General features: G+C 35.2%; 1 protein-coding gene across 1 annotated transcript; it reads left to right on the top strand.

The window, feature by feature from the left end:
- The first annotated feature begins 6,995 nt into the window (after positions 1 to 6,995).
- On the top strand, positions 6,996 to 22,708 carry LOC136033366 (uncharacterized). The gene is made up of 4 exons (XM_065714155.1): positions 6,996 to 7,198; positions 10,960 to 11,185; positions 13,008 to 13,213; positions 20,257 to 22,708. Exons 1-4 carry the CDS (start codon positions 7,010 to 7,012, stop codon positions 20,617 to 20,619), a joined length of 984 nt encoding a protein of 327 aa, XP_065570227.1. The 5' UTR covers positions 6,996 to 7,009; the 3' UTR covers positions 20,620 to 22,708.
- Positions 22,709 to 24,582: the final 1,874 nt, after the last annotated feature.

Below are 24,582 nucleotides of genomic sequence, written 5' to 3'. Positions count from 1 at the left end.
TGAGGGTTAGTTGACCTGCAATCACTTTGGACAATTAAAAGGGGCACTAGCACTTTCAATTTCCAATCGAAAGAGCCCTTTTAGAAGTTTCTACGACAGCTCATTCAATACAAAGTGCTCTGGTTTAAAACCAAAATAATTAAATAAATAATACATTATTCCCACATCGCTCTTTACTATGATCATAGTTGAAAAAATGTTTGTTTCGCATATTTGAAAAAATGTCAATGTTTCAGAGTAAAAGTGAATATGATGCATATAACCAGACTACAACATGGATTGAATACAATAATAAAGCATATTAGGGACAATGGATCGACTCATCTCATGAAAAAAGAGTGAAAATATATATTATTCTATTATTACATGTCTGACAATGAAAAACGTTCTATAATTATTTGTTTTCTAGTTAGATATTTTAGTCTATCTCTAGGGAACTAGTAGGCGTTGAGTGTGCACAAAGTAGGAAGAACCTTGGCTTTGTTATTTCAGTGTATAATTGATAGTGGGAGTGTCAAAAAAAAAAAAATGGATGGATTTGAGAAACAAAAAATCGTGCGGAATCTTGTAACATTGGAAAAATGCTTGAATCTAAAAGATCAATTTCAGAAGTTATCAGTGCAAACGGAAATATTCCCTGAAAGAATGTTTTAGAAAATGATTCTCAAAGCTTGCATTATTGTATTAGGCTTTTACTTTGTGGTTCAAATGCCTCTACTGGATTTATCGTCATACTAATTGAAAGAAAAACTACAAAATGACATTGTGGATTTGCTTTTGAACACTACCTAAAACATTAAATTCTTTATGTTGATTTAGACTGCAACTGAATGATTTTTTGTGAGATAAGTCGACAATTTAAAACATCCAGTCCACACGGAAATAATCGAGTAATCACTTGATTACTCCTCTCTCACTAGAAGTAGAAAATAACATTGCTATTGCTCGCAAGTCATTTCCAATTTTGCAGTGTGAGAGTCAAAAGTGGAAAAATGTTCTCCACATGTCCACTCTGCTTATATACATTGGGCAGCTGGTCATCATATGAGAACTGAACTAGTATTAATAACTCTAACAAAAGTGTAGATTATGCAATCCACATAAAATGCACAGAAGATATGCTGTGCAAATTAAGCATTATAATTCCTGTCCTGAAAAGGTTTGTGACAAAATCCTAGAGGATACCCATGTTCTAATTGCCACTATGATAAGTGTGATCAATGGGAAAAATACTTACCCTGGTTCGATCGGAAAAAAATTAATTAAGGCATTTTACTTTACTTATAAGGGCTTTGTATCGCTGTGGATTTAAATTGTTTTGGGAAGAAGAATTTGGACCACGTTAAAGTTTTCGAAACACCAAGAGACTATGGTGTTTACGTCATCGTTGTAAGGACAATGGTAGTTATGATCATAAGCCTCCTGATTTTTATTTAGCTTGTACAGAAAGTGATTCTTCATATGAGAATATCGTGTGAGACACTGCTTCAAATAAGCAAATTAAAACATGTGAATTTTACAATATGAATCATAATAGAATCATTGGCTTCACAAAGAGATGTCATAAAAATGAAGGTACTTTATGTTGTGGCAAATGTGAACCAGACTTTGCGCAACAAGATCAGTACAAGTTGAATCATAATATATTTTCCACCACTATTCGTTGTCGATGACCGTCTAAATGATGAAAAAAGAAATCTAAAAGATGAAGACAGCGGATATTTTTATTGTATATATCTGTTTTATTAATAAACAAATTTACAGACACTATTAAAACAATTTATTCTTAGGGCATGAAATCAATATTATACAGATAGGACGGGATATTTTAAATTATGAAACCATTCAATCGAGGATTTTTTTACGTAAATGTTGAGAAATTCGTTGGAAGTATAGTCAAGGTCTCAAAAAATTAAATATGTTAATGCATGGAAACCATAGCTTTTGGTTGATAAATCTTGTACTCATTCCGATTTTGAACAATAGATTTTCCACTTATTTCAAGGAAATTTGTGACGTAAGGGAGTGTAGAATGCATACGGTAGACAAAATGGATAAAAAAAAATTCTATATTCTTCACTGTTCGAAACATGCATAGCCAATATGTCGTCTGTACCGTCGACGGTTTGCTATTAAAAATAATATCTGTGTTGCTAACATAATAAATATGTTCAAGGAAATCCGAGGGTATGCAATAGGATTTGTATTTGGATATGTATGGTTCCAAGTTGAATGCGTCGATTATTTGTTTTTGTGTTCATGGTGCCAAATCTAGCAGAGCACTGCAGTCAGAGGTAATTTACCAATAGATTTCACAGTAATTTAATGAGGTTGATGGAACCCTCTCCGTAAATGGTTCGGGAAAGGTAAAGTCTAAACATACAGTGCACGTTGGGGAAATACTCATATCTTGATTACCAGACAAGCTCAATACAATAATACCGTGACTTTTTGCGAACATTGTATCGGTTATGCCATTTTCAAATAGCTATGAATCTTGATCCAGGGATTACATTGCAATTCATATAGCTTCCTATAGGATTTATCAAAGGATAAATTTTAGAGAGGAGTTCCATTTACTTTGCACACAAGAGAGGAAAGTCCAAACATTATAAATTTGTGTAGAGAACTTGTCCATGATCCTATGGCCCAGGCACTTTTTACAAATGCCCAAGCAAGTTTTGAAGGAATTTCACCACTGATAAATGAAGAGTCGGTGTAGGTACTTGAACCAGTGGTAATATGTCGTTGATTGGAGATTTTGTGAGTAACTAGCAGTTTGATTTTATTTCCAGTGTGTCTTAACTTTTAATCGCCAAAGCAGCAGAACTCATAACCTATTGCTTTCGTGCATAAAATACTTCCAAGGTGAGATTGACATTTCCACGAGTGCTTCATCAAATCTTTTTTTTCAAAACAAAATTGGACTGAGCGAGTTATAACTTTAGGTCAATCTTAACATTGGGAGGCATTCATTGAGGTACAGTTTACCAACGAAATGATACTCCTTGCTCACCACCCAGGTGAGTTCACCATCAGTATCAACATTTGATCTATGATAATAGCCCATCGGCTGACCTATTAATTTCTTATAGAGCATTGGATTCATCACCATAAATTGTATGTAGCTTGCAGAGTTTGATAGATTGTTGCTAGTGCTCACCAATGCTCCATTTATGTAGATACATACTTGTCTAAACAAATTGTGTACTCCGCAATTTTAATAGGATAATCCATTGGTAGCGGTGGAAGTTTGATTGTCAGACTTTTTTCTCGCAAGAAGTATGTGGATTATACATCTATAAAGTAGTCTTCAATATGAATAAATTTAACAATGCATTTTTTCAGAGAGTGGTCGTTGTGGGTAGAATTGTTCATAGCAGCTATGTTGTACGCTGACATCTATACTTTTTACCCTGAAAATATATAGAGATGAGGTGGATGTGAGATGGGAATCCCTGTAGGGTAGATACGTCATTTCAGTCTAGGAACAGAAATACTTTTTCGTTATAAAAAATATGTTTCTTGGTTAATTTTTTTCTTTGGTAAGTGATATCATTCGTTTTTGACCTGAGTAGAGACTAACGAGTGATGAGGTGTTTCTCGACCTTTTTTAAACCTTTTCTACTTTGTCGTGATTTCAATCACTCACCAAGGGATCGTGCGCTGGACATGAAATTTTGTGAGAAACTTTCTTTAAAAACTTTGCCAGCCCACCAATCGAGCACTGTAGAGGCTGCAAAATCCGCAGCAACTGGAGCAATATATTTTTCAGCCAGGGGTAGTGCAGAGCAAAACCAACTGCCAAGATCATAGCCCGATATTTACGATTGACTTTTGTAATAATCCATTCCATGACCCAATTGTCGTGGTCTTAGAGTAGCAACATAGCAATGAATATCAAACAAATTTATTTATTTTTTTGGAAATCTCGTTGTTTAATGAGTCGAATATGACATATAATGACGACCAAACTTTTTGTTATAGCTAAAGGATCCCCTAATTAAGTTCTTAATGATAACTGGCAGAGTTCCAATACGAAGTTTTTGCAGGAAAATACTGAAGATTCTTTATATTGTAGTGATAAACATGTTCGTAGATGGTTTTTCATTCAAGAACACGAAGGAGGGGACCATTTGAATTGTCAACTCTCGATGTCTCAACAAAGGATGAATAAAGAAATATACAACTGTCCTAGAGGAAACCGGGTGGATAATTTGCAAAAATAGGACGATCTGTCCCACGCACAGTTCCAGCATTTTTACCATTGATTTTTCTTTATTAAACAAGAAACTTCTCACAGGTTATCATTGAGATGAATAATTTCATTGTCACTGTCACTTTATCTCACCAAGATCTATTGAACAATTAAACTGGAATGCACCATTCTTACGAGGAGACATTTTTTCTATTGATTGTACGACACAAATCAGTCATACTACCAGATTATTTGTATTTTAGTGTGACACAAGGGTATTCACTAGATCTAAGTGCTTCTATCAATTCATAGTTGACAAGGAGTGACCAATCAAATGGTCTGAATTTTATCTCATATCTACGGTCTTTTCTTATGATATAATATGTATTTTTGAGAATACAATCGACTATAGCAGCTTCATACTGATCCTCGTTGAATTTAATATCAGGGGAGAATTTTGTCCAAAAATCGCTTATTTTGCTCAAATCACTTGTAGAGGGGATAAGAGACATTGCACATAAACGTCACATAGAAGTCATTGGGCATTGTGTACGTTTTCGACGGATATCCATGTATCAAAATCAGAGTTGTATCCTATCCAACGAGCTAGCCACTGTATCTTGCCCCTATGAGTACGACTCTTTAATATCTTTTCAAGAGGATATGTTCCATTTTTATTAGCCTTTTCAAAATAATAATCATAAAACTCGCAAAGAATCCCATCGTCTTTTCTGTCACTTAGACAATATGTTATGGGTTTACTGTCTAAGATTCTGGACGATTTAAAAAGTTCATCTGACGCTAAGTAATTCCCCTTTTTCAACAACATTAGCAGTTTGATTGATTTGAACAGTATCACAGAGAATGAATTCCTTCTTTTTCGTTTTCCTCCCCCTTCATTGGAATATTGTTTAAGAAAAGCGTCAAGTGCATCGGCATCCCTTTGATGAACTTCCATAGGAGTAGAATCTGACAGGGATAGATTATGAATCAACTTGGTTTTATCCAAAACATAAATAAAAGCAACAGTGTTTTTCATTTTACATGGAAATTAAAAGTCGAAAAGTTTTTATCAATCGTTCAGCCAATGCTGCCTTTACTGGACTATGACTTTGACAGAGCATTGTGTTGTATTTCAATAAAACATTCTTTAAATGTGGATTAACACACTCACTACCCCAATCCGTTTGCATATTCTAATAACCTGTTCAGGATGGATTTAAGGCCTTTAGCGACTTGATCACCTCTCTTCGACTACAATGGAATGGCAAATGGAAAACGACTAAAAACACTAATTGCAAGTAGAATGTACTTATATGGCTAATTGTGACACTGTCGAATCTCATCTAGAGTTAAAATATCTGCTTGTAATATTAATAATGGGAAAAAGGCTTTAGTCCTCTGATTGTTACTTCCACAAACTATGATTACTATACAGGTTGTAACTTGATTCATTCTGTAAATGCTCTGCCGCTAGCTTTGTTTCAAGTCCAGTGACTTGAGCAAGTGTATTGTGTGAACTTAATTTCCCACTTCATCAATATTCCCGCTAAAATATTTAAAAAACAAACCATTTTGAACCTAAACACGCAGTGAAGTGTCCACTTTCCTTTTGCGCATTAACAGGCAGGGGTGAAGCGGTGATATTAAGACGCCAACGCTTGAGTTCTCCCACTCTCGTCAAATCATCGACATTTCCAGTTATTGTGCTAGTATTCACAAAAAAAGGATTTAAAGTCTTCTTTTGATATTTGACTGAATTTCATTAATCGTTCCAAAATGATTCTAAGTCAGAAAATTGAATAAATTCATGAATTAAAATCAATGGTCTTGCCCGACACTTACTGTGGATGGGCCCAATTTGGCTTTGGAGGCTTGTTTGCCCACCATTCCACGCAAATTAACGGTCTTGAGTCAATTCTAAATTCTTGGTCAACCTGCCTGTGACCAGAGGTAGGCATTCCTTGTTTACCTCTCATTCCAGGCAATCTAACGGTCCTATGTCAATTTTAAATTCTTGGTAAACCTGCCTAAGACTTTAGACAGGCGTTCCTTTCTAAAAGGTAACAGACAAGTGGTGTCTCAATACGACAATCATACTTACTCCTGCCGTTTACCCGTGCCATTTGACCGAACACTTGGAAAACTTTGGGCTCTATGACTATCTTCTTCAACAACACACTACAGACATTCTTTTCCTAATAGAAAAAAACACGAATGACATTTATATTATCATCATTTTGTATTTTTCAAAATATCACAAGTGATTCCCGAAAATTTTAAGTGATTTAAGATCACAAAAATGCGAAGTCCCGTAAAAAATTATAATTCAGAAAAATTCGAAATCTCAAAAATCCTGTTATGCTCACCAGGTGGGTACCGTGCGCCAGGCAGCTTGTATCCAAAGGCTCATTTCACTGAGAAACAACAGCTGGCAAGCGTTTCTTGTAAATATTTTTATCACCAGAAGCTAGGATAACGCTATGGGCTGCGCTTGTACTAATTGAATGGGTTCACTGTAGAAATATGCATACAATGTTTCCAAAAATTTTTATGGCTGTCGTAGAAGTATAGCTGAATGCAATGGGCTAGTAATTCCAATAGAAATTTCGGATAGGGCTGTATTAGAATTCGTTTACGGGATACGAGGAATTGACACCTCGAATAATACACCAGGATAGGGCTGTATCGGGATTCGTTGATCCCGTACTACTGCTTTCTTTCTTTTAGCGAGTTATAAACAAATCATTTTTTGAGTGTTCAATATTTGATTCAGATACTTTTTTTCTGTTTTTAGATTGCTTGGAAACGATGGACACCGAATTGTCAGTACTTGAAGGCATTGGCTGGATGATGATAATTGTAACTATCGTGTCAGTAATACTCAATATTCTTAGTACCTACTGTGCCTGGAGTTCTCGACAGACGTCAAGAACTTTGATTGACTACTTTATAGTGTTCTACAATGCTTCCCTTCTCCAAACTGCAACATTTGCACAAGTAAGTTCGAATACAAGCTCTTGACGCTACCGTGTTCGATCATGAGTTGTGTTTTCAGCCTCTGGGTTTGAAGCGGGTTTTGAGCTGGCTCGCCAAAATTATTTTCAGTGTCTCCGTGTTTAACCCAGCCTATATTTAAAGTTTTTTCATCTTTCGAGTTCCAAGTGTATTGGACACGAAATCTTCAAAATTTTAATGTGCCTGAATAGCATGGTTAAACACAGGTTCTAAGAAGGCCCAAACCCGCATTGAACACGGTGCTCAAAAATAGAATCTACACAACCGTGTCAGATGTGGGTGGCCTGAAAACAGAGCTTCGAAGACTGCATTTAAAATCTTTTATAGCCCACTAGTGGGTTAATCAGACCCATAAAAGTTCGAGGTCAAGGCACGTGTGGAGGAAGGGGGTTCGAGTTCCAATCCCCAAACAATTTGTGATCTCCCTTCGGTTTTCAGATAATTTGCCTGTTCCTTTTGGGGATGAATCTGCCTCCCCCCCTCGTCAATAAAAAAGGAATTAAACGTACACGTCCATTAACATATGTTGCAATTCATTTATTAGAAGGTATTATCTACAAGGCGATGGAAATATTAATAACCCATGTGCAAGACTTTCGCTACTGATGCATTTATATCCAAATTTTTACTGTATTCGATCTAAATTTTACTTTCTACAAATGTTTTTTTTTAGAAAAATTTAATTATAAATGAACATTTAACTTGCCAAAATGAAGACATAAAAATACGTTAAAAATTAAAAGCTTGATGCGGGAAAATTGCAACCACCCTTAGCATATCTTACATAAGATGAGTTTTTTTTGTTTGCTCCTGTCGAACTTTTATTACTGCTACTAAATAAGCATTAAAACCCGAAAATCACTAAGAAGTCTTATGAAAATAATTAATTTTTCAATACAGTCCTTCTTTGAAATTAGCTGTTCACTTGACTCCTAAGCAAATTTTGAAAAATTCACCCTAAGCGAATTTCCACTTTTTCCACAAAAATGATGGTAAAAAATCGACCTTAATTCAGAAGGTTGTTACGGTTTTCTTCACACTGTCCACACTTCACACTGTCCAAATACTTTACCCACACCCACCTCCCTAATGTGCAAATATATAGCCCAAATTATATATTCCTCATCTATTCAGTCCCTTCTCTGTGTTTTATCTCACGCTAAGTTGAAATAAACAAACGAAACAAACCGGTTCTACAACGCGTCAGTGGATGAACAACTTAAGTGGTCAGGGCTCTGTCCTAAAGCACTGCAAATTTTTCCGTCGTTTTAAGTTTGGCTTATTATTTATTTCCGAATGTTTTAGATTTAAACATCATCCTTTACTTTTCTTTTATTGATTGAAATCTGTTTTATATTGATCTAGCACCAGAACTACAATAAATAACGTTTTGCATGGCACACTGGAAAAAAAATACCATTACTCAGCTGGAAACGGTAACGTCTATGGGCATTTTTATAATTCAAAAGAAGCAAAAAAAAATCCCACAAAATCATACAAAAATTATTCATTCAAGAAGAAATGAATGAAACCAGGTATGTCCGTTAATTTTGAAAACGCCCTTAAAATGATTTAATGGAAGGCATTTGATTCCGGTTGTTTGAGCTTGTGTGAGAGAACAAAGACATTTTGTTGAAAATAGTTGCTCAGATCGGCATATAGCGCAGGACTGCGTATTATTTGATATTTTTCTATTATTTGAAATGGGATAGAGGTTATTTTAAAGAAAAAAAGTAGTCAAATCAGTTCTCACTAAATAATAAACAAAAACAAGTTTTTTTCAACTGAAAGTAAGCAGCAAAATTGAAACTCAAAACAGACAGAAATTGTTCCGAGTACAAAGGGGTTGCCCCCTCTCAAAACTTTACTCTTCACGCTAAAGTTTATGACAGTTAAAAAAAGAACAATTTCCTAGTCTATCGAAACGGCCATTGTATTTCAGGAGTCGTTCTTAAAAAATTGATACAAACAGTAAAACTTTACCGTAAAGAGCAAGCTATTGGGGAGGGGGCAACCCCTTAATATACGGAATAATCTTGGTTCGTTTTGAGTGTTAATGTTACTCCTAACTTTTAGTTGAAAAAAATTGTTTTTTTGTTTATTATTGAGTAAGGAAGTAATTTTATTACTTTTTATTCTTGAAATAGCTTCTTATAATAATACTTCCAAAATAACTTCTTCTAATATAATTATTGTATAATTAATAATTATTAATTTATAATTAATAATAATAATTATTATTAATTGCTGATCATTTTTCATGTAATACCCGTAATCAGGCTCACCCTAAATAAAAAATTCATTCCCCTCAAATAGAAAGTCCTCCGTTGGAAATTACTCCCACATAATATAAACTCCTTCCGTAAAAATTCTTCAGAACAATTCCATCCTCGCTACCCCCCCCCCCCCCCTGTAAGATTTCTTGCAGAAGGTTCAGCCTGAAAAATTCTTCTTAGTGTACTTTCATTTGAAAAATATTTTAAGTTCTAATCGTATCCGATCATACCGGAAATCCTCCCTTCCGTGAAATTATTTCCTGGAAATCCAAATACGCTGAAAATTTCGCCCGGACAATTCCCTTGGAAGATCTTCATATGTAAAAATGAGTACGCAAAGAGAAATAAGACAAATAAAAAGATTTCACACATCCCTTTCCAAATCCAATCCCCCCTTTCTTCCAAGTCCCCAAAGTCTAAAATTCCCTCTGGAAAGTTAATCACCAGAAATTGTACTCCACACTGAAAATTATCCCCACGGAAACTCACCCCAATCATAAAAATTCCCTCCCCTACAAAAAAATGTATGTATGCTTTACAATAACAAATATTATACGTAAACAACGGGTAAATCTTATAAGTTAAAAGTCAATCCCCAGGGTGGTGAGGGGTCATATAATCTCCTAAGGTTTCACGAATTTTCAACTCTAACGAACAAAATGGCTATCTCAAAAGTTTGATCGGATGATTTTGTGGGGAAAGGGGCTTGGGTGGGGGCTAGTTGCCCTCCATTCTTTCCATTCGCTTCAAAAAGACACTGTAAGTTTTAATTTCCGTTCAAATGAACCTCTCTCGATGTTCTGGGACCTTTGGTTCGACATGATCACCCCTGGGAAAAAAAGCAAATAAACACACATCCCAGGTCTTTCTTTTGAGGAGCTTGAAACTTCTACCGTAGGTTTCTCTGAAACGCTCAACATGATGATGGGATTTTCATTAAGTTTATTTTACATTTAGGAAGTGTTTACCCCCTTTTTGAAAATCAGGCAAATTTTCTTGGGCTGGTTGTCTTTGATGGATATCACTAAGCTTAATGAATCTTATATATTTGGAATCAGCATAGTAAGCCAATTCTTTTGTTGTATTTATTGATATATAAAATTATATCTACTAGAGTTTCAGTTGCTATTGAGGCGTGTCGCTCCTTGCTTAGAATTAGTTACCACAAACTGTCTGATCAGTGTCTGATCACTGTCTGACAGTAAGTCTTTGCTTTCTCTCCTTCAAATTCAATGTAGGATTACCACCGATTCATAGAAGCAAATGATTTCAAGTGCAATAAAATTATCAAAATTCAATGATATTGACTTAGAAAAAAATTGGTCTCTCATGCAACCCCTCCCCCCTCTGGCCACAGCTTATAGAATGATTGGCCATAGAAAACTAGGGAGGGGGTTATCACTCTGTTTTAAAATACAATGCTAGTTCATTTTCAGGGACTAAGACTGATTGTACTTATTTCAACAGGTGTTAACTGTTGTAAGGATAGCTACTTGGAAAAATGATGACAGCGTTAAACCTTGGATTTGTTTAGGAATTTATCTTTCTTCTACATTTGGTGCAATAGTGGTCGAGGTTTGCTTAACAGTCATAAGCATACTCCGCTACTTCTTCGTCTTTCACACTTCTTACGGAGTTTGGATTATACAACACGAAAAGGGATTAAGGATTTCACTTTCATTTTTTGTTCTAGGTACAGTATATTGCTTTTGTTTCTTAGCATTCTTTTTCTATTTCTTGCATTTCTTCTAATTCTCCTTCTTCTCCTTCTACTCGGCTACTTTTTCGTCTTTCACCCGTCTTACGAAGTTTGCAGGAACAAAAAAAATGTTTACGGAGAATGAGAACAACAATGCTTGTGAATGTGACGTAATTCACATGTAAAATGATTTTCAGTAAGTAAGGCTCTAAACAAATTTTCACAAAGGCGTGACCTATCTAGATCGTTTTTTCCAGGCCAAAAATGTTAGTACGTCATTAAAATATGGAGCCGTTCTCGAAAAAAAATACATACCTCGGTTCAAAAATCCCACTTCTTGGTAAATAAAACTGCACTGTAAAGAATACGGCACTGAACTTTACAATCCCTACTGACGCTGCTGAACTCCGTTGCATGGCCCTTCAGCCAAGAAGCGCAATGGGGGGGTTGGGGCCAGCCATCCTGTGCTTTCACACAGCCCTCCAATTTTTCTTTCTCAAATTTCTCTAGGTAATGACTTAGAGCTTAAAGAGTCATGCCACAGACCCCCGTCTCAAAACAAATAGCCAGCAGCACCAGAACCCGAACTCGCATCACAAGTCTTCACACAAACTCGAACTCGCATCACAAGTTTAGCGTGCTAACCATTCGACTAAAACGGCTTTATATATCTTTTCGTTCTCTCTCTCTCTCTCTCTCTCTCTCTCTCTCTCTCTCTCTCTCTCTCTCTCTCTCTCTCTCTCTCTGTGTATATATATATATATATATATATATATATATATATATATATATATATATATATATATATATATATATATATATATATATATATATATATATATATATATATATATATATATATATATATATATATATATATCTGGTCTTCTGTGTTTCTACTCTTTTAAAAAGAAAATATTTTACGTAAAACCTAACAAATTCATAAAGAGTTTTTGTAAAACAATCCCTGGTGCTTTACACATTATGGTTAATATAATAGCCGTGAAACACTATGAATACATTCTTTAAAGATAGCTGAAGTTAGCTTTTGGCTGTTCTTTTTCGGTCATCAGTCTATGAAGTTACAACAATCATCGTGAATGATACCGAAACTCTTCATAGATACAAACGATTAGGAATTCCCACAGTAATGACAAAGCTACAAATCTAACAATTTTATGGAAATATAGAATTATAGGAATTTACTTTTCTATAGAAATATATTAAGCTCAGATAATATATGAAGATATTTCAATGATTCCATCTTTTCCAAGCAAATTTAGTTTCCTTGATCCATTACTGCTAAAATCGTGAATAAAGTATAGACATAATACATGATGAAGTCCAACTTGGCTAAAGACATATTACGATGTAAACATTATAGAAGACATTTCTGAGAAGCAAGGAAGGAGTCATCGGACAATTTTTGGTAGATATCCATTCCTAGCAAAGCTTAGATACCAATATACAGTTATGAAAACTCGATTTAATTTTGGGACACAGTGCGCGGTAGCGATGCTAGCGACTGGAGACAGGAGACTGGTATTGATATCTAATTGGTAACAGGAAACTTGTATTGGCATCTAAGCTGTGTATGCAACAGCTGTGTATGCGTTCCTGCCTATGGTGTTGTAGTACGATCTACGCGTCAGAGCACGGGCTTGGAGGAGGCACCAAGTTCAGAGCTCTGTACCAAAAGCTTCTCATGGGCAAGATAGGACTTTTCATAACTGTATTGGTATCTAAGCTGTGATTCCTACCCTCCAATGTATATACATAACTTTTCCCCTTCTTGTCAATTCGTTTTCTTTTAAAGGTGTTGCAGCATTAAGGATGGCTTCAGATTTTTTCCTCAATCCCAAGTCACTTTACATGATTTGTATTGATAAAGAAACCATCGGGACAGATTCGCTTCTTGAACCTAGTATAATCTTGTTCTATGTATACTTTTTATTCACTTACGGAATTGACATGTCACTGATGGTTAAGCTGTGGGTTAAGCAGTTCAAAAGATACAGACAGGTAAGAGAATCTGCTTACTTTAAAACTGACTGCTAAATTAATGTTGCTGAGTCTCTTATTTGCATCTCGAAGTGAACTCGAATAAAACTTTAAAGAAAACTACTTTCGGTCAAACTGAGCTCAAATCCATTGGTTTAAGGTATGCCTAGTCCACATTATAGTCACATTTGTCCATAAAATTTAAACTACGTGCGACCTCACCGTCTCCGTCCGCAATTTCTCCAGTTGCACATTGTTCAAGTTTCAAGCGTAAAATTTTAGATGGACCAATCAGAGTCGAGATTTAAGGCTTAATTTTTTGAAACTAGAAAAAATGGGAGCTTTTAACAGCAGTTTTTTTACACGTAAATCTGACAAAAGTTAAGAAGACGTGGTATTAGTAGAGTGCAGCTGAAAACAAATTAGTGTTTGATTAAACTCTTTAAATCAATTTCTTGCGATGAGCAGCTAAGGACATTAAGTTGAAACTTGTATGGGATACTGAACCAGATCAAAAAACACTATGTGTTTCCAGCTAGTCAACAGGGTATACCAAGAAAATCTCGGGAACAGCTAAGACTATTAAGCTGAATCTTTCAGGAAATTTCAAGGAGAATGTTGGACAAAATCAAATGACACAATCTGCATCCAAGCTGTCAAAATTGGCTGCAACATCTAAAGAAAGGCTAAAGATATTGAGTTGGAACTTTGAGGGAATGTTAAAGTAAATCAAAAGACATTGTGCATCCAGGGTTTCAACATGGCGGATCTACATTATCCGAGGAATAGCCGAGGGAATTATGTTGAAAGTTTCGGGAAATTTTACATAAACGTTGACCTAATTCAGAAGACACTATTTGCAGCCAGATTATCAAAATAGTCAATCCGTAATCTCTCTGGGACAGATAAGGGTATTAAGTTGAAACGCTAAGTGATTGTTTAACTATTCCAAAAGAAACACTCTACGTATAGGATATCAAAATGCCATTTTTGAAATATTTTAGGAACAGTTGAGGTTACTAAGCTAAAACTTGTATGGAATGTTGATCGAGTTCAAGAGACACTATTTGCAAACATATCACCAAAAGGGTATATCTGGAATATATTAGGAGAGGCTAAAAGTATTAAGTTAGAAATTTCGAGGGAGATGTTGACATAAAGAACACTACGTGTAAATAGCGACCAACTTCAAAGAAGATACTTATTTCAGCGAAGTTCAACCAGGACTGTTGAAAGTTCAGCCAGTCCTGATTACATATTTTTTCTGGTGTTGTGCTGAAGACGGCCCTTGGACATAGGGCCGAAATATCTACTAAAATGAATACCACTGTCTTGGAAAAATATCCCTATTGTTCCTAAGTTGTGTTTGTTTGAGACAATATGTGCATCCTCGTTGTCAAAATGGTGTACCTGCAGTATCTCAGGACCAGTTACGGTTCTTAAGTTTAAACTTATAGTTTATGTAAAACACATTAAATGGAAACATCTGCAGTATCCTTAGAACAGAAACGGGTCTTCGAAATTCAAAATTCAAAGCATGGGTGCCTTTTAAGAATCAGAAGTGATTGGACGGTAACCAGCCACCCTCCAGTGCCCTATTTTCCTGCCCATATCCCAAAAAAAAAATTCTCAAACTAGTCTAAGGACTCAAAAAATATGCCTTAAGGGACGATATGACCTCCACGACCCTGTGAAAAGAGTCTTGTGTGTCCGGGTAGCTTGAAACTTTAGAAGATGATTCTTTGAGTGAAGAAAATCATCCATTTTTTGGGGGGTGGGAGGGGTCTTAAAATTTTTTGGGGGTGGGAGGGGGTCTTCCTAATTGGTCTGATTTCATCTGAGCTCTTGCAGATTGTTTGCTAAGCCAAGTAGCTAAATATTCCCAAAAGTACACATGCGCATACCCGAGTAAACCAAAGAACGCTGTCTACATCAGATTTTTCACATTATTTACGCTATCTTGGGAGCAACTTAAGGGATTGATTTGAAATTTTGGGTGAGTTTTGGGGCTCAGGTTCTGGAGGGATTCAGAGTTTGAGTGAGGGAGGGATTGAGGTAAATCGTAAAATTTGACGTGTATTTAGGCCTTCGAAATAGCACGTCTGCAATAGCTTGAGAACCACTGGGGAGGGGGTAAATTTGAATCTTTTGCGCAATATTGGAGGAAGGGAGATAGTTGAGAAAGGGATATTCAAATTGGTGCTGGGGAACAGGGTGGGCTAACTAATCTTTGTCTTCAAATCATTAATAAATAATGTTTTTTGCACCCTGAGCTCCTATGACACTTACAATTTATGCAAGGTTAAGTAAATAGATTGACCAGGCTTAGGGCATTGTTGGGAGTGGGTAATTAGACATTGAGGTGTGGCCTGAAACTGAGGAATTATTGGGTGGGGAAGGGAGTCAAAGAGATTTAAAATATGTGACATTGGGGACCAAAGGGAGCTTATCAAGGACAATGCATTTCTAAAGAAAAGTGGTTAAGTTGTTAGGCATGGTTAAGTAACTAGATTGACCACGCTTAGGACGGGGATTTCAACTAGATTTAAATATTGGATTTAAATAGAGGATTTAAATATTGGATGGGGAGGGGAGTCAACTAGATCTATTGGGACCAAGGGGACCTTATCAAAGACAATACATTTCTAAAGAAAAATGGCTAAACATGGTTGTTGCAGAAGAAAGGAGCCCATAGTTTCATTATAAACATTTGCTTTGGTTTTGTTCTAAAAGTTATTACCATCAGTGCCGGGAGTTTTGTTTTATAATGTGAGTTGTTCTTATTTGTTCTATTGTTTATATATTTTTTTCGTTGTGTTTTAGTTTTCGTGGTTTTCTTTGTGATTTTCATTACGATTCTAAGACTTTTAGTGGGTGCTACCCCTTATTTTTGAAAATAAGGCACATTTTCTCAGGCTCGTAACTTTTGATGAGTGAGACTAAACTTTATGAAACTTATATATTTAAAATCAGTTTGAATATAGTTAAAAAATTCGATTCTTTTGATGTATATATTGGCATCAAAATCCCGTTTTTTAGAGTTTCGGTTACTATTGAGCCGGGTCGCTCCTTACTACAGTTCTTTACCACGAACTGTTTTATAATCAAATACTAGTTTTTCAAAATTTTGCTTCTTTGTTGAAAAAAGGAGATAATACAAAATTTAAACTGCTAAAACTAAAGTGATTACTTGCTTCTTTATTTTCCTTGGTTGTGATTTTTGTTGATTTCACGATTCTTAAATTTCACTTCAAAATACGCACGTGTGCTCAAAAAAAATATCAAATAAATTGTACAAGGGGGAAGTCTCCGCAGCCAACTTCGCAGTTCAGGTCTTCGCACTCAAGCCAGATTCAATGGATTAGTCCCGGTTCCCAACAAGAATTTCCGTAATGGTACTGTAATTTCTGTAGGTTGCCTCATTGTGGTAAAATATTTTGTGGCAAATTTCAAATGGTCACGCCCCTTCGTGGATCCCTCTTCCACTATTTATAAAATTCCAGCTATCTCCCTGTTGCAGTGTTGATTAGAAGTTAGCACCAGAAATTTTTGTATTCTATAAAATTTAATCCAAACGCCCTTTTAGAAATCCGGGAAAGGCCAATCAGTTAAGTCATAGGTCATACCTGTGATTTGGGATAGTAGCAAACCACTTCGACGCACTATTTTTCGAAGTTGATCGAGGTACTGAGAAATATGCACTTGATCAAAGAGCATGGGAAACTATAAGAGTGGAAATTTCGGCGATTTGACATGGAAAGATAAGAATTGAAATCTACTAGCGCCAGACGCAGCGTAGTGGCTGGCGAAATCATTATAATGCCTTTCAATAAGTAGAAAACGTTCAAGTCGAACCGAATAATTGGTAAACGCCTAACCAAATAGTATTGAAAACTCATAGTTTCCCAAGGTCTTTGGGCCTGATCTGTATATTTACATCACCTAAAGGTGAAGTCTCTGTGTAAGTCTGAAAAATCAATATTTGGCTGTTTAGGGTGGGTTAACTTACTGTTTAAAAGACATATATAAGGCCTAACCTATTTGTCTATGATGCCAAAGGGTTATGACAAATTGCCTTTAATTAGATTAATTTAAATTCATTAGGCTTTAAAAATACCAAATTTCGCCAGACGCTAGATGGTGTTGGTGTTTTTTTTAAACTAGCACCAGTTTCCACTCTTATGAGTTACCAATACTCTTTGCACTGGATCGTTAAAATAGAGAAAATAGGAGGAGCTTTTATACGCACCAAGACTGCACTAAAAGATATTTTTTAGGATCATCGTAATGTTTGAATTGTTTATAGTGCCCTAAACGAAAAATAAAATCACGATGAATGATCAAGTCAAAACTAAAACATAGAGATTACCACAAACACGAGTAAGGCTAAAGTTATAAGCCTTCAAGGCGTAATTTGCGCTCTGTTGAAACAAATCTTATTTTGAGTAACGCCTTTTTATATATGATAACACCAAGAAAAAAATTACCATAAAAACCAGGATTGCTGAAGAGCTAATGAAAGCTGACTGATAGTATTATTTACAATAATATTCTTTCCTGGAAGTCTTAGCAATTTTGGAATCATTAATGTTATGGAAGAGATAATTTTCAAAACACATTTTATTTTCACTAAAGCAAAAATGACATTCTGGTCTTTAGAAGGAATAGGGGCTTTTAGCCCTACTACTGTTTGCGGTAGCTTTTCTTTGTTTAAGTTTGAGTTCATTTTTCAATGTCATTTCTTTTCGCTTCGGGTTTCAGTTATTCATTGATAGTAAATTCTGCTCCTTTAAACTATCATGTAGCTTTTTTCTGCTCGTCTTTGGTTCAATAAAGTTCTTTACTCTCTTTTCTTTGAAAAATTTTTGTTCAAAAGGCTTTTTTTCATTAAAGACTTTATAAGTGGTCTATAATAGTGATTTACCTTTGGACTACACATCTGTTTAGGGATGAACGTACCAGCATGAAATCTGATACCGGAAGTCTGTTTAAATAGCTGTTAGATAGCCCTATGCTTTTTGGCCATCTCATAAGCTTTACCCGATAATATCACGGTCTACCCCGACCGAAAAAAATGTTTCATGAGAAAAATCGGGAAAATCTGCCCTTTGGCCTTAGTCTGTTTTGTTTCTTAAAAAGGACACACTTAAAAGGCCACTTCTTTTCAAGTTTTCATTCAAAAAAATAAAGAATCAGCTGCTTACACAAACATTCTTCTCAAAGAGATATACAAATAACATTTTTGAAGATAAAGGCTCGGGTTTCAACTTGTTATACCCAGGGAAGATTCTGTTTATACAAAATTGCGTCTACAAAAGGCTGGACTCAGTAGAGTTGTTACTTAGAGTGAGTTTCAGATCATTATAATAAAATATCCAGTGTTTACCCATATGGAAAGATTCATTTCTTGAAGTAAATCCCAATAAAATTCTATTACCCAAATATTGGTCTCAAATATGGTTATCCTTGCAATATAGTATCATGTCATTTATTGTATATAATTTACTAAACGTTATCCAACTAAAACTCAAAGAAAAGGAAATAAATAAATTAATATCTAAAACCATGAGAAATCAAGGCATGAAACAAGTTAAGCTTATAACATATAGAACTTGCTTTGATTAAAAATAACAATATTTAAAACAAACCGAAATTCCCACTAAAAAGAAACTTTTGATCGACCCGATTTGGCATTACTGAAAATAACATAACGGATTTTTTTTTTATTATCTCATTGAAAATTAGAACTGCTCAAACTCTAAAGATTCCTCTTTTTGTAATGTCATTATATTTCGAACAATCGGTTTAGTTTCAAAGTCTAATATGTAACAAACCTGTATCGATAATTCGTGCCTTTTCATTACGTTTGTTTCAAAGGTATGAAAAATTCATTGGCAATTCATCTGTTGATTTACCAATTCAGAACAATACTTCCGAGGACTAATCAAATTGCTTTTAAAATTACAAACTGACAATTTATTGAGGCAAAAATTTTCTATACTCCCAAACGAAATATATATATATATATATATATATATATATATATATATATATATATATATATATATATATATATATATATATATATATATATATATATATATATGAAGACACAAAAAATTCTAGATGGGCAATTACCCCCCCCCCCCCAAAATGGCAATTCTAAGAATCAAATGTAAAAATATTGACAAAGAAAGTGTACTTAAAAAAAACTAAACTGAAAGTCACGAATTTACTTGTAAAGTTATATATTTTATTTGTGAAAGTCATGTATATATTCTAAGAAACGTTTTTTCCCACAAAAAAAATAGTCGAAATGCATTTCGCATTCGATAAAACCCAAAAGGCATCATAAGTTTCAGAGGTAGGTGGCTCAACTCTTATTGTAGCATCCTTTATTAGGTTGAAGCTACCGCAGCAACCATGGTTCTATTCATTCTAAGTTTTGTTGGATTACTAATTTTCAAGAGTAGCAGTCGTTTTAGGGGGAGGAAAAGATTAGTTTGCCTATATCTGAAGCCCTTTTAAAGGGTAGAATCTTACTATGTGTCAAATACTGAGTAGAATATTATATTAATGCGGAACTGATTACGTGTAGCTCTTTCCAATGGGTGCAATTTATATGTATGCAATTTTCTTTGGGTACAATATATCTTGACCCATTCAGGCTTTATGTTTTAACTTTCACAGATGACGTACGAATATTCATCTTTCTTTTAAGTTGGCTTATTTAGGTTCAAGAGTAAGAAAACAAGGGACAGTAAGAGGCATATCCACGGGAACCTGAAGTAATTGCCAAGTTCTGATATTGCTAGAAATGACCGGGGTGCTTAAAGATTTGTTACAAAACATCATCACTTTTTCGAAGAAATTGTTCTCACCGTGCGTTAGATAGTGACAAAACCATTACATCAATTTAGAACCAACTATGTAAAACCAACCCAATGGTCATTAGCACATATTGATGTTAAGGCAATCTTCCTCAAGTACAATATGCCTAAACCCACTTAGGATTCATGTCTGAGTTTGTAAGATGAAATAAAAATATTCATCTTTTTTTTTAGGTTGGCTTAATGAACTTGAACACAATGAACACCAGAAGACAGCAAAACCTTCTCACATTCAGTGGAAATGCTCTCTGTCGACTCTTTATGTTTCTAACTTACGTTCTTATATATGTGCAATTTGGTTTCATGAAAAGCAGTGCCTCAGTTTCTTCTAGTAGGCAATTTTTTGGGGTCACCTACCTCTTATATTTTATGATTTTCACTGTCATTGTACCTCTAGTTCAATTTTTTACCAGTCCACTCATGAGACTACCAATATTTTCAGTTTACAGAAAATTAACAAAAGCGCCGTCAAATGATATCATACACATGTCAACAAAGCGTAAAGAACCTTTTGTAATCTCTACCAGCAGAGACTAGAAGTGCACAATAATTCGGCATCTATTATCAAACATCTCGGGATCTATTAACATTTTATATTAGTTCGTGGACTTTTCTTACCTCCCACTCTGTGGACTTTTAATCTAGGCCTTGGAAACCATTTAATATCATAATTTTTTCTTCTGTCAGCCATCCCCTACTCCCAAGAAAAAGGGCATGAGTACGTCCCTAAGCTCTACCTTTTCTTCCTGCATTCCAGCTTTCAACCTACCTTGGAAATTTGTTCCAGTTTTTAGCGGAAAAGATGTCCCTGAAATCTACAATTTGTTCACTAATTTTTGACCATTTGTGTTTTACCTACTTTTTACAATATATGATTTTAATTGTGAATTTATCTTTAGTTTTTATTGTTATCAACCCATCGACGAGGCTGCTATCCTTTCCAGTTAACACAGAATTAACAAAGCGCTGTCAAAAGATGTCCCCCACGTGCTTACAAAACACAAAAAAAAACTTTTATAATCTCTAATGGTAGACCAGAGGGACAATAATTGGGGATCTTGACGATGCTTGGTCACTAAGGTGAACGCTTTTTGGTAATATAAACAAAATAAGTCATGACAGATATTATTGGACTATACTAGCCTAAATGGCAAAAATCCACAACAATCGAACTAATTCAATCTTTTTTTAGTGTGCTAAGGTTTGCTTTTTTATTACCCTGTGGAAAAACTTTTTTGAATTTGATAAGCCAAATTCAGTTCTTATCATCCCAAGCCAATAGCACTGTTTTCATATGTTTATGCACAAGTATTCGCTTGTTAATCCAATTTATTGGTTTAGCAACTTTAGTTCTAAAACATCGACCTTTCCAGGGCAACCCGTGTTATTTTCTAAAATTTAAAAACACCCATGAAAGAGAAGAATTGAATAAAAACTGTATTACATTACGATACTGTGTGAATATTCATAGCAGCAATTTCTTTCCATGACAACCTAGGGTTTCTGACAAATCAGAAGTACTTATTCCATCAATTTGGTAACATAGTAAGTCGAATCCACTCAGTATGCGAAATAGCAGCATATGCACTTTAGATATACCCTTATGATGCACAAACACCTTACCCCTAGAATAGTTTAACTAAATAGTCCAAAAAAGGATAAGGGAAACGCAAAAGCCTAACGTGGTGAGAATAACCAAAAGTCTTGGAGATTTCTTGGAAAGTTACCATAGTTGAAAAGTTTTGCATGACAATATACAGGAATTGGTTAAGTTGATTAAGGCAGGACGGACTCTCAAGGAATTTTCCTATACCTCCCACGTTAAACATTTGGAGTTTGCCTTACGTTCCTGACTTGAGTGATCTCGGCGGTTTTTATTTTAACAGATAGAAAAAAATCCTGTGAATATTTTGATCTAATCAAATCTTAAAGCCAACGATTATTTTTTTTACAATTCCAAAATAATTATAAAACCTGTTTCGGGTTTGCATTCTAGATTGCTACACTTGACATTGTTGTTGTGGGGTATCAAAAAATAGAGCAAAAAATATTCTATTCAACATTCATAACTTATTTTTATAATATATACTTACTTGTTGCAGTCCCTTCAAATACTTTACATATTCGTGTTCCGAAGTCAAAAATTCACCTAAAAGACTAGATGCAGCTGGTATCGGAGCGCGTGAGAATACATGAATTAGACCACGGGACTAACGATTCGGATTGTTCTTGAGCGATTCAGTGAAGTATTAGTTAGTTGTAACTAGAAATTGTCGACGGAAGGTTGCCAAGAAGTATGGAGATACGGGAACCGTTTATATGAATCCAATTATGCTAGGTGTAGGTAGTTGTCATGTGTAATTACTGTCTTATTCGAATAAAGATTAAAATATACAAATACGCAAGCACCACTCAAGCTTTAGAATTTTTTTTTTATGGACCCGTATAGATAAAATAAAGGAAATTGGTCACTTCGCTGCAAGCAATTATTTAGATTTTATTTGTGTAAATAGGTCTGCATGAAGTAAAAACCCAAAAACATGTACTTTTTATTTGTAATCTCCACAAGTTTTTACCGCACCCTGGCAAATAATGATGACCAGACCACAGGCACGCACACAGGGGAGGGATACGCCCTCCACCCCCTCCCCCCAAACTTTGCAAAATGCTTACTTTTCCCTACTAAATGTTTAATTTTCCCGTGTTTTCCTGGTATTTCTTACGTAAGAGTTGAACCCCCCCCCCAAAAAAAAAAAATCTCAAATAATAATTTCTCTAATTTTCTCCTCGAATAATAGTTCTTTTGCAGATAAATCTTCCTATTTACTTGCAAAATTACGAAGAATAACAATGCAATAATCGTAATTTTGAGTGAGAGACCCCTTGAGTTCAACCTTCTCATATTTGTTTAGTGGAAGCGGCAAAGAAAACTGATAACTTTGTTTTGACTGATTTACTGTATCTGAAAAAGAATTGAATAGGGAGTAAAATGTCTAGACTTCGGCTAGGCCTTAAGCACTCATTCCATCAATATTTAAACAACGTGATTTGAGTTCGTTATTTGTAAAAATACGTTAGGCGACTTGAAAACACCCTTAGAGAGCATAAATACTTTACCCATTGAATAGTTTTACCAAATAATCCGGAAGTGGGTAATAGAAAACAGAAAAGTCCCACATTATAAAAACGGCCTAAAATCTTCAGCCATTTCTTGGGAGATGGCGCCAGCCAAAAGCATTAATGGGGCGAGACAGAGGACTAAGACATGCCCAGGGGTTTAAAAATCCAACTCGATTTGAGTAGTGAGCACCTTGAAGTGGCTAATACTTAGCTAGTAATAATGAATGCGAAAATAATGTTTTTGAAAGCATGGCATTTCCTTCTTCTTCTTCGGATGAAACTTTTTTTTCGAAATTAATGGTGTAAAAAAAAAAAGGAAAAAACTGAATACTCTTAATTTTGCCTGTCTCTAATACTTCAAAGCAAACTTCAGATATTTTGGTCTATTTAAATAAAGTAGCTTTCTTTTATTTAATTATTCCTCAAAAAATTCCAAGAGCCATTTTAGTGAGGTCACTTGAGGCTAATTTACAGGCACTAGAATTGTGGAAAGCAGAAACATACTGAAAACTACACTTCTTTGATATTATCATGTCACATCGGAAAGTGTTAAATTTAAAATAGCGCTGCCCAGAGAAAAAAAAAATGTTCAAATCTTACAAACTGTTGTTTTTGACAGGTCTTTTCATACGCGAGAACCATAACTGCTAGTGATTTTATTTATTGGTTGTAAAAAAAAAAATAGCTTTTAGGCATATTTGTCAATGCTGCTAGGTTGAAATTGTGAAAAAAAGCGCAAAATTTGACTATCTTGTTAACCTATCAAAATTCAAACATTAGCAATATGCCAACTCCCAGACAACTTAAACCTTTGTATGAAAGCTTCACCTTCTTAACCTACTAACTGCATTACGTTTTTGGTGTAATTTTCCACCCATGTTTCGTTTTTTTTTAAGCATGGCTCCTTCTGCAACCCAAAACTGCCCAAGGAGATCTCTCACTAAAACTGAATTACTGATTAGAAGACTCATACGATTGTGTAAGTCTCCATTAAAACAGTTTGAACAATCAAATCTCCCTTTCACTGCTCTTGGTATCTTAAGGGATACTTAAGTTGGTAGATGGCGCTGTTGCGCTAGCACAGCTGCAGAGCCCATCTACCAAGTTTAGCTTAATAGTGCCCAATATATGTGTGCTGGTTCGTCAATGGCGTCACCAGTTAAAGCAGTGGCTATCCTGACAGTTTTCTGTGCCATCAATAAACAAATTAAGTACAGGAAAGGTGCTTTATTTGACCTTTCTTCACCCCTGTATAAGGTGGCGCCATCCACTTTTTCGAACTTGGTGACTTTTAATCTTCTGACGAAGCCACCAAATGCTGCTACCGTCCCTTTTTTTAGATGTCAGCACTGTTCACAGTAGCCGCCTCCCATCCTAAGA

Source organism: Artemia franciscana, chromosome 11, assembly GCF_032884065.1.
Source record: "Artemia franciscana chromosome 11, ASM3288406v1, whole genome shotgun sequence".
Taxonomy (NCBI): domain Eukaryota; kingdom Metazoa; phylum Arthropoda; class Branchiopoda; order Anostraca; family Artemiidae; genus Artemia; species Artemia franciscana.
Note: the sequence above shows the minus strand (reverse complement) of the source record. Positions and strands in the feature narration are given on the sequence as shown.

Bases quoted from the DNA above. Each gene is read 5' to 3' on its own strand.
- LOC136033366 (XM_065714155.1), top strand. From the start codon at position 7,010: ATGGACACCGAATTGTCAGTACTTGAAGGCATTGGCTGGATGATGATA. The intron at 7,199-10,959 runs GTAAGTTCGAAT...TTATTTCAACAG, and splicing joins AAACTGCAACATTTGCACAA to GTGTTAACTGTTGTAAGGAT. The intron at 11,186-13,007 runs GTACAGTATATT...TTTCTTTTAAAG, and splicing joins ACTTTCATTTTTTGTTCTAG to GTGTTGCAGCATTAAGGATG.